Genomic DNA, 10916 nt, shown 5'->3' on the forward strand with positions numbered 1-10916 from the left:
TCGGAAAGATTGCTGTGTCTTTTGCTCTTCGAAGAAAAAAAGTAGCTTTGGAGAAGTCTTCTGTCTTGCAATGATTTCTATGGTCATTGTAGTAGTCAAAACTGCAGTAACTCTGGAAATCATTGCAGTTTGTCATTTTTAAAGCAGTGATTATCATGCCTCTTTTGCACAGGCGAGAGTGGGAGGCCGTGCGTTCTCTCCGTAACATGCTACTCACAGCAAATGAAGCAGACAAATTCTGATTGTGTGTAATTTCAGCATGGCACTCTGCATAATAGGTGCCAGCATGGCAACTTCCCTAGAATCCTCTCTGGAGAAAAAAGACAATGACACGTTTAACAAGCTGCTAGGTTATGTGCCGTGTACGCGGTTAGGGCGATACGGTTTGGTGGTGGTGCGCTCATTAGGAGCTGACTTAGCCGCGGATTTGCCCTGAAATCTCAGAAGGAGGTTGGCTTGCTACACACATAAGTTAATTCTCATACTATGGAAGGAAGCTTCCCTAATAAAGCGCAGAGTTAAATGGGAGGCTTCATTATACGGCTTTCTGCTTTTGGAGTCATTGTTCTGCGATGTTGGTATTCCCACAAAGCGTCCTCCACACCTGCAGATGCCTGGAGCTGCCTAGCAACCCCGCACTTTCCGAAGGAGCCCCTGACTTCGGTGAGCAGGCTGCTGGAGGACTGGCAATTAGCAGGAGCAGAAGACAGTGATTTATTCTAACTGTAAATGGCACCTTCTCCTGCTTTAACAAGGAGACAATGTACTGAGTTTATTGGTTCACGCACACAAAATGATTTCCCAGCCTGAAAGATGAATACAGCTGCAGTCCTGAAATACTTAAAAATGTGTTTTGACAATTCAAGGCAATGTCTGCTCTAGTCCGTAATTTTTTCCCTTTCTATGCGACATATAACAAAACAGTCTGGCTAATGTAGTTTTGACAAAAGTTTGGCTTATTCACTGTATCCCCACAAGCAAGGGATTTCCAGAAAAGGTGGTTGTGGGTGGTGACCCTTTAATTCCACTGTTAGCCACATTGTGGCTTATTAGCCACAAAGTATATTAAAGCACTTATGTTTGGAGTTCTTCTTTCATATGAAGATTAGAGTAGTGGTGTCATTCGAAGGAAGTAATCATCTTCTGTCATTGCAAACCATCTTTGCTTGCTTAAATTTTCAAGATTTAATGGCAGCATCTGAGTGACAAAACTTGTATTAAAAGATGAATACATGCTTCAAGCTATTTGCACTTTTAGCATAATGCAACAGTAGATCCCTGTCTGTAATCACTGGCTTTGGAGAGATAGCTTCAAAAAAAAGTACAATTGGTATTATGGATCAGTCTCTGGGTGTAATATCGCATATCTATATATTTTATTTATTAGTGCAAATCATTTTCGCATACAGAAATGCTATTCACTCCTCAATACAGCACTCCATAGGAGTACTATAAATATTACATGCATTGCAGAGGAGAGTTACCCTATTACTTATAAAGCTACAGTGTGCATATTTGAGGCACTGTCAGTATTTCTGTCTGTGCAAACACTGTAACTTTAAGTGAAGTAGAGATGGTGCTTGAATAAGAAGGCTGAGGTAGCTGAAAGCACAACAAGCTGAATAATTTTGAAAATTAAGAATTGTTTCTGAAAATTCTTTTTTTTTTTTTAAATATCAACAAGCTTAAAAGCAGGTCATCTGGGTGTATAACTATCTAGGTACTAGGATACCTCTCTTCAGTGGCAAATACAAGCACCTTTCAAATAGTCTTGTTCTCTGTCAGTCTGGTTTACAACTGGTTCTATCATAGACCTCAGTCTATCATAAATATTTTGCAACAAACCAGGTTGCAACTAGATGTGTTTCTCAAGCACAATAACTTGTTTAGGCTCATCTTGAATTTATAAAACATGCAATTTTAATGTTTTTATTTCCTGGGAAATGTCAGAGTATCACAGTTCCCTTTCAATTGAATTGGGGGGTGGGGGGGAAATCATGGGAAATCATGTAGAAAAGAAGTGTAAATTCCCAGCTGTGCCATTGACTTTTAGCAGGAGCATTGACTCTGGATTTTTACTTGCGACCATTTTGTTGCATCTTTTCAGCTTACAGACTCTCCCTTTCTATTTTGCATACGCTTTCATAGTTCAGGTGATTTGACAGAAAGCTGTATTGTGATTTAAATAATGCTGGAATTCTTGGCATCATCTGGATAGTCTTCCGTGACACCTATTTTACCCCAAAAACAGTATTGCTAGTATCGGAAAGGGTTTGTAACATTAGGGCAGCAGATGAAATTCCATGTTTGATACCAGCAAGACTGTTCTTAGTTCTGACAATATAAACACTTTACACAGATATTTCTTATTTCTTTATATCAGTCAGATTTTTGTATAATAAACCAGAAGGGATTATTGCAGTGTAATTTGGGCAAAAAGTTTTCCTGGAATTCTCTGTTGGAAATGAGGGTAGCCTCTAGTAAAAACACCATGTAGCCTCACTGTAAGGATTTCCAGCATTGGAAAACGGTTCTCATTCTTGGCCAAAGACTCCAATAGTTTTAATCAGCTGTTGTAAATCTCCACCTTTCTCACGTCCGAGTTTGTCTTCCATTCCCAGCTGTGAGGTCTCGTCGCAGCTGACTGTGGGTGGTTTGTGTTCATCGTGTGGGAGCACAGAGAGCCGTGCACGGTGCTGCGGTGCAAATGTGACTCATTGCTGCATGCAGAGCCGACGCAGTTCGCGCAGTTACACGTGACTGCTCACCTTCCCACCAGGCTTGTTCAGCCAGCAGCAGCTGTCAACTCAGCCGTGGCTCGGACATGTCACCCTCCTACGCCCTGTCGAAAAAGTCAATTTTACCATTACAGCGCTATGACATGTTTCTGTATATAATAGACTGTTTCCTTCTTTGACACAGCCTTGTGCTAGGCTGTGCTGTGACATCCTTGTCCGTCCTAGAGCGTGGGCTTGCTATAATGTAGGTTTAATCATTGTTTGTTGTTTCCTGGATGGTTTTTTTTACGTTTGGCTGTATTGAAAGGGGATTTGAGTAGGTCCTGCTTGCCGAGGGGTGCAGGTTGCCTCTTGTCACATACCAGCCTCCCAGTTTTCATGGCACATGCAAATTTGTGGTGGCAATTTGGTTTCCTAGGTTGTTTTAAAGGGTAGCTCCATGTGTGTCTTTTGTTGCAGAAAGAACAGTTTGACCCATACTCCTCTTTCCTGTAGTTGTGGTGTTCTAAAGCATTTCAGCTGCGACTGGTGTTCCAAATCAGCAAAATACACAGGTTAAAAGTGCCAGCCAGTTTATCATGTGACTGCAAAAAGGTGTCAACCAGCATGGTATGGGGTGAAAACGAATGGCTGAGGATAGAGAGGCAGAAGGTTCCTTTGCAGTCTCTGTAGGCCAGAAGAAGGCTTCAGGAACTGTATTCTTAGCGTTAACAAGGCATGAGAGCAATGTGGAGATGGGGAAGTTGAGTGAGACACTGTGAGGGGCTGCAGGTTTTGACTGGCGGCTGGGTGTTCATTGCAGGGAGGGAGTTGCATCGCAGGTCTGTTCTTCAGTTCGGGGTGGATATGATAGGCGCAGCAGCAGGGAACTGCGTGCTCAGTTTCTAACTTTAGCATAAAGCATTATCTTAAGGCTTTACAGATAATGCAGTTGATTTACTGGAGGCCTTTAAGCTGAATGAACAGAACTTCTTCAAGCATAGGCTTACATCTGTGTGGTGTTACTAGTGAACAGCAGGATCCAGATACAGTTATCCAGGCTGGTCTCACTGGGGAGGAAGCAGGTTATAGTGTTGTATTTTGGCAGGCTCCGAGTGTCGCTGGAGTAATGGCCCTTTTGCTCTATCGCCACTTCCACCAGCAAATGGCAGCTCTTGTGTGTAGAGGTCTGCATGGCTTGAAACGCTGAGCACCACGAATGGTCCTTTTTATAGAAATAAAAATAATGTTCTTTCTCCTCAGATGTGAGGTTTTTCCTAATAATTGTATGGACCTCAAGGGCCAGGATTAAGTATGTTCTAGCCTAGCATCAGATGACCGGTAGCAGCGTTCCACTTTGACATGCTCCCTCCCAACTACTGACACTGGGCAGGAATGTCTGGATTGTTGCATGTGAAGAAGACAAACACTTAATCGTTTTTAGCATTAACTTTACACTTTCTTAAGTACAATCTTCTGGCTGATTTTGCTTCCTCCAGTAAAGCATCCCTCTCCTCACCTCTGCCCCCCCAACCCTAAATTAATTAAATGGAAAGAAAGGGGAGGGAGAAAGACTGGAGACAGGATGTTTTCAAGTTTCCAAAGTCTTTCCTGCCATGACGCTCAATGCCAATAGTAAACGATAAACTGAGTTCTCCCTAAGTAACAAAAGGTAATTCTGAAAGCAGAGGCGTGTGGCTCAGTTACCACAGACTAAGCCATGTGTGAATTACTGCCACAGAGCTCTGGTTCTGCTCTTGGGTAAGTATTTTTGCCAACTGTGGGCAGCAGCGGTGGGGATAAGGCTTCTTTCACCCACCATGCTGGCAACAGTGACTCTGAAGCACTGAGTGCTCTGCAAGCATGTGTCCAGCCTACTCTGAGCTAGCTCAGACCTCAGAACTAAGAATGGGAAAATAACCTTTTTTCAGTGTGTTAACACCTTTGGTTTATTATTAAGTTGCATTTGCAGTGAACTGATTCTTCCTGTTCTCATTCACTATGATATTAGCAAGGAGACTGATGTTTTAAGGAAGTTTTTTGGTCATCTCTTTACTATCTCTCACTGCTGGTGAGATTTTTAATCTTTTTTTTTTTTTTCCCCCTCCTGAATTCCCAGGCCTGCAGGTGGTCTCTATGGCATTGATAGCATGCCCGATCTACGCAAAAAAAAGCCAATTCCACTTGTCAGTGATCTGGTAAGAGATTTTTCTTCTGCCACACAGCCATTAGTGCAAGTGGCTTTACTTTTTGGTGTATGGTAACATTCATTGTCACTTCAAGAAGTTGAAGGTTTCCTGTTTAGTTAAATTAATTCTTACAGTAAGGGGTTAGGAGTTGTGCTTGGGAAAATCAGTGAGAATGAGCTACAGTTTTGTAGACAGCTTCATTCATTTGGCAGAATTCAGATATTTTTTCTTTTCTTTTTCCTTTTTATTCTACACAGAATATTTGATAATTTTTAGGCCTGCATTATTTTTAAATGTTTTCCTAAAAATTACATACTTTGGGGAAAGTTATAAAGTCCATGTGAGGTTTGGCAACCTACCAGAAGGTTGGATTTTCAGAGGATAGATAAACGAGCATATGTGCTTGGATTTTTAAAGTAATTCGCAATATTGCCAGTAGGCTTCTGCACTGAGGAAGCACAAGAACCAAGCAAGTAATGAGGACAAGTTTCATATGCTTGTGTGATATGGTGAAATAAGGCTTCTGCGGGACAAACAGTTTTCTGTTGGCTGTGTTCAGTACACGTAGCAATTTCATGCTTGGGAGAAATGCTGTAACAGCTGAAAGACCAAAGTTTCCATATTGTGTAATTCCTGTGAAAAGATGCATGCAATTTTCTCTGCCAGCTTATGCATGGGAAGCTTAATATGTGTCTTACTAACTGCTTGTATCTTAAATCTTCGCAATAATGGCATTAACTTGTGTTACTTCCTTTCTATGCTTTCATTCTGTCTCTCCACAGGCCATGGTAAGTGGAGCTAAAGACTATCTGCCAAGTCTTCACCAGAAACAAAAAATATTTTACCCTACTTTCCCTCCACTTTTTTGCTTTTTATTTTGAACCTGCAGTATTGCAGTGCATGTGTATCCAGCACTCTGTCCTGCTCCATCACTGATGGAATGAACTTTTTCAGTCTGTCTTCAAACAGGATAAATCAGAGCATAAATGGAGGTTTCTGATAGGGTTTGATGATTTCAAAGCAGATGTTGCTAGCTTTAATTTCCACCTCTGCCTTCATCTAACTGGAGTGCCTTGCTGAAGAAATCCTTTGTATGCCAGTGTGAGGTGCTGCAAAGGCACAGCCCTGTGCTGTCCAAGGCTGCAGAACTTAGTGTTGGTGTGATGTGAAGGAGGCAGTGAGAAGGGGAAAATGCTGTTCATTGTATTCAGTGATGGCCAATGAATGTGATACACCAGCACATTCAAACCCGTACTCCCAACCTTTCTTTTCTTTAACCTGTTCATTTGTTACCCTTTCACCATCACATTTGAGGGTGTTGTGTGTGTTGTAAAACTGGTGAAATAATCTCCCTTTGGCTATGAATAAAGTCGGATATAGAAGAGTGAGTCCCATGTAGTGACCTTAGGCAATAGCAGAATTACCATTGCTACCAGAACACAGAAGTGGAGATGTGAACCCAGGTTTCATTGACAGTTGTTACCAGACAAACAAATGAAAATTTACCAGAGTGAGACTGGTTGTGGGCAGATGGAAACAGCTTGGAGACCTTTCAGAGTATGCATTTGAGTCTTCTGAGATGTGACCTACCATTTAAGAAACCTACTTGAATGCATGAGACTGCTGGTTTGGGATGATATGTGACCCCTTGGTCACATATCTGGGCATGTAGTGCCAGTGCATTTCTGAATATTGGTGGTGAATAACAAACTTTCTTCCTTCTTAGTCACTGGTTCAGTCCCGGAAAGCCGGAATTACCTCAGCAATGGCCACTAGAACATCTCTCAAAGATGAAGAGCTGGTAAGTGGGAGGGTTGCTTGGCTTCTGTTAACTTTTAGTAAGCAAATTAAGGGAATTTGGCTCTCTGGGATGCAGAGCCAGCTTCACAGATGTCTAAAAATATAGATGAAAAGCTTCTTGTATAATTTGTTTAAAGAAACCAAACATGTAAAAAATAACATTTAATGTGTCAATATGATCCTGAAAAATGTAATCTTACCATTTCCATCTGTGCTATCTACCATGGGGGACAGTGTGTGAAACTTGCTTTATGCAAGATATCCCTCATCTACAAACCTTAATTCTTTTCTTCCATCTCCTCCACTGTTTTAAATGCCTAGAGAAACATTTTTGGAAGGGTGTCTTCTGCTGCTGTTTGTAAAAGTTTGATAAATTTGGCTACCTTAGATGTGTAGATTTATTGCACTGCTCATGCCTTTTTCCCTTAAAACTCATGTATTAACCAGCAAAAATAGGTTCAGTCACCTTTCTGGATGTTGGTTTATGTGTGCTCTTGCCTTTCAGAAATCTCATGTCTATAAGAAGACCTTGCAAGCCTTAATTTACCCCATCTCTTGTACAACCCCGCACAACTTTGAAGTGTGGACAGCCACAACTCCTACCTACTGCTACGAATGCGAGGGGCTGCTGTGGGGTATTGCACGGCAGGGAATGCGCTGCGGTGAATGTGGAGTCAAGTGCCATGAGAAGTGCCAAGACTTGCTCAATGCTGACTGCTTACAGAGTGAGTAGTGGCCAGTGGAGTGCAGCTGTTCCAAAAGTGTCACCAGAGCTTTCCTAAACATACAGGTGATACCTCAGTGATCAGTGAAGCTGCATTTATTAAAATGACTGCATATCTTCTGAAAAGGTGCCATTGGGCTAAACCTTATCCCCGTTGCCCTGTGGACACAGACAGCTCCACTGATGCAGAACAACTTCTTTGCAACATTGTGCTTGATGTGCGTTTAAAAGAACGTTTAATTCTTGACTCTTTCATATCTATTTGGTTTTAAGCCATGTAATGTTTAATCTCTCTCCGTGTCAGCGCAGGTGGTGTATTTGCTAACATACCCTGCATGGAAGAGAAGCAGTGGGCTGGGTGAACAGGGTACTAGGCTGGATATTCTGACTTTTGTTCTGTCCCTCCTGCCCTGGTGTCCCAGTCAGGTTGCTTGTTCTAACCATCAGCCTGTTTTACTGTTTTAAGCTCTTCGGAGCAGCACTGGGCTCCTGTTTAGGGGATAGAGTCCATGGACTTTCCTTGGATTCTCTGTACCAGGAGCAGATTGGCAAGGCATTTTGTCTTTTTAAGAGTAGGGTCTCATGGCTGAATCGCTTTAGAGACCTGGGCCTGAGCCGGCACAGATGATGGGTCAGAGAGGAAGGTGTTGTTTGAGGGTATGGACAGTATTTCGTCTGTTTATTTTGTTGGGTTTTTTTCTGCAGTGTTCAAAAACTAAGCCTTCTCTTCAAAGAAGAGCTCTTCAAAGAGCTGTGACTTTGCAGAATAAATGAGACCTTGCACAAACGATGGAGAAGCTCAGAAGGAATTTGATTATAGGAGAAAAAAAAAAAGAGAAAAAGTATTAATTTGGGCATCTGGCTTGGTCAGGTTATTTTTATTTCCTTGTAAAACAGTTTCTTGATTTGGTCTCAAATTTATGTTCCTGCTTCAGAGCAAAATATTTTAGTCTAAATGTAATAGAAATTTCTGCCATATGTGTTAAATCTTGAGTAGGAAGGTGGGGCTGTTTCTGTTCACTCTTGATTTTCTTTGCGTTCCAGCTTGATGGACTGAGTCTAAGGAATCAGAAAAGTTTGTGAAGTATAAACAGACTTATTGCAAATTTATGTCAGCGATTATAGGAATATAAAGAGTCAAATCTTGTATCTGCCTCAGGCTCTAGTTGTTTGGGAAAGCCAGACTGGATGATCCAGCACGGGACACAAGTGAATCATAGGCCATTTGTTTTTCTTATGGCTTATCTTGAGACCCCAAATGGATGTTGTCTATGCTTGTGTTTTTGATGTGTGCAGAGTTTTAAATAAGTCATAGTTAGGACTGGGGCTATTTGCAATGGCTTATTTATCAGACTCAGCTGATCCCGGTGAAACACCTCTGTTCCTCCTCAGTTGCTTAGCATTTCTAGATTTGTCTTTGAGGGTTGCAGGGTGATCTTTACCGTTTATAGCATTTGAGGAATTGCATCGACACCTTGGCTTTGTTGCAATCATTTTGTGACTAAGCAAAGAGCTGCTGAGTTGCAGTTTGTTCAGGAGAATGTAGTTAAGCCATGACTCAGTTTTCTGTCAAAACCTGATATAGAGGGTCAGTTAGACTCAGGATAACTTTATTTGTTTCTGGAGTTCACCAGAACCCTCTGCTGACTGGTGATTTTCAGTATTTGAGATGAAAAGCTGCTGATACGTACGTCCAGGCTTGATTCAGATGCATGTCCAAGATGTTATAATGTTGCGATGGAGTGGTGATACCTCAGTATGGGGAAAATGCTATGGAGAGCAGAGGGGAAAACTAGGTTTGCACCAGTAGCAGCGAGGAAACAGGCACAAAGCTGTTGTACAGAGCAGAGGTCATGAAGTTGAAAGCAATAGAAGGAAAACTAAATTTAAGTAGCAGCTAATGGCTAAGAGGAAATATATTCCTGCAGAGGACAGCTGTGGCTATCCGTGTTCAAGAAGGGAGACTTCATAGTGGGATGGGTACTGGAGAGAGTTCAATGGTAATGGGGAAAATATGAGAATGTCTCGAGAGAGGATGGTATGAGTTTGTTAATCTTTCAAAAGAGAGGCTTGGTGGTGTGGGACAGGAGAAGGACAGGAACGATGCTGTTTCAAAAAACTAAAAATAGCCATACTGGGTCTGTCCCAGTAGAATGTTTCTAAAGGGGTGTTGTGGAGCCCAAGGCAGAGGTCTAAGACGTGTGTGTGTAGAGCTCCTATGACTCTGGTTTACTCTTACAGCTATCCATGGCTTAAAGCTTTTTTGAGCAGTTATCCTGGTTTTGTGACCAGCCTGAAAAAAAGTCCTGAGGTTAAACCACGACAGCAGTAGATGCTATGTTTAATAGCTGGCAGCGATGGCTCTGTGAATTGCTTTAAAGCTTGTTTGAACCTGTTTATGCCTGAACTATGTTGGGGAAGAGGAAGATAAGCAGCAGGGAGGAAGATCGTCTCTTTAAGCTTACTGTTTCTAAAAGAAAAAATGGAATAAATTTGCTGTAAGAAAATTAAAGGTGGAAGTAGAAGAGAACTTCAATGATGACAACAGAGAGTCTCTGGAACAGTGTCTGAAGAATAACCATGGGGACAGTTTTTCTAATCTCTGGTTGGAATTGAATAAGCTTATGCAATTGGCTGTGGGATGTGATGATGGCAATAGTCCGTGCTTTTCTATGGAATAGAAGCAACAACTGGAAACAATTCTACTTTTCATATATGGCAAAGCATTAGATAAGAACTTGTTATTTTATTCATGGGATTGCAGATGTTTGCTTTGCACATTTCCTTTCAAAATGTAAACACAAGATATTTCAGCATGCAGAGTTAAAGAAACAGAGAGGAAACAACTGAGAGTACGCTGGGCTCAAAACTTGTGAAGCCTGTAGAAAGGTAAAACCCAGCCAAACAAAAGCTTTACTCCCTGAGTTGTATGAAAGCTGCCCAGCATCAGAACAGGGAAGATACAGAGACTGTGAGCCGGGGGTCTGTGAGGGTACCCAGTGTGAATGTGGTGGGTATCATTATCTGGGATAGAGATGTAAAGGAAACTGAAGATGGCAACTGTTTAATTAAAAGACAGAGGAGGCAGAGGAAAGACAGTGCTGAGAGATTAAGATGGTGAGGCCAATATGTGGATGTGCTGCTGGATTGGGAAAACAAATGTTATCGATAGTAGAAATCTATTAAAAGGCTTTTTCATACAACTGTGTTCTTTGCTTTGGCATGTTCGTTCTAAAATCCTTCTAACTGGAACCCGCCAGGCCAGAAGAAAATGGAAAAATTAGTTTTTATATATGTTTGAAGAACATAGGCTGTGTTTGAGGAATGAGAAATGGGGTTTCTGGGGGGTGAGCAACGGTTTAGAGATCATAGAATCATAGAATCATAGAATCATTAAAGGTTGGAAGAGACCTCCAAGATCATCGAGTCCAACCATCAACCCAACAACACCATGCCCACTAAACCATGTCCCTAAGCGCCTCATCT

The 10916-nt window shown here is 41.7% G+C and overlaps 1 protein-coding gene across 1 annotated transcript in view; it reads left to right on the forward strand.

Annotated features, from left to right (window-relative positions):
- Positions 1–10916, forward strand: part of UNC13B (unc-13 homolog B (C. elegans)) — a 238762-nt gene that overhangs the window by 147875 nt on the left and 79971 nt on the right. The window contains exons 13-16 of the mRNA XM_009330423.1: positions 4837–4915; positions 5689–5694; positions 6633–6707; positions 7212–7431. Of these exons, the coding sequence (XP_009328698.1) occupies positions 4837–4915; positions 5689–5694; positions 6633–6707; positions 7212–7431 (380 nt within the window). The remainder of the gene's footprint in view (positions 1–4836; positions 4916–5688; positions 5695–6632; positions 6708–7211; positions 7432–10916) is intronic.

This window comes from Pygoscelis adeliae, unplaced genomic scaffold (assembly GCF_000699105.1).
Source record: "Pygoscelis adeliae isolate BGI_AS28 unplaced genomic scaffold, ASM69910v1 Scaffold628, whole genome shotgun sequence".
Taxonomy (NCBI): Eukaryota; Metazoa; Chordata; class Aves; order Sphenisciformes; family Spheniscidae; genus Pygoscelis; species Pygoscelis adeliae.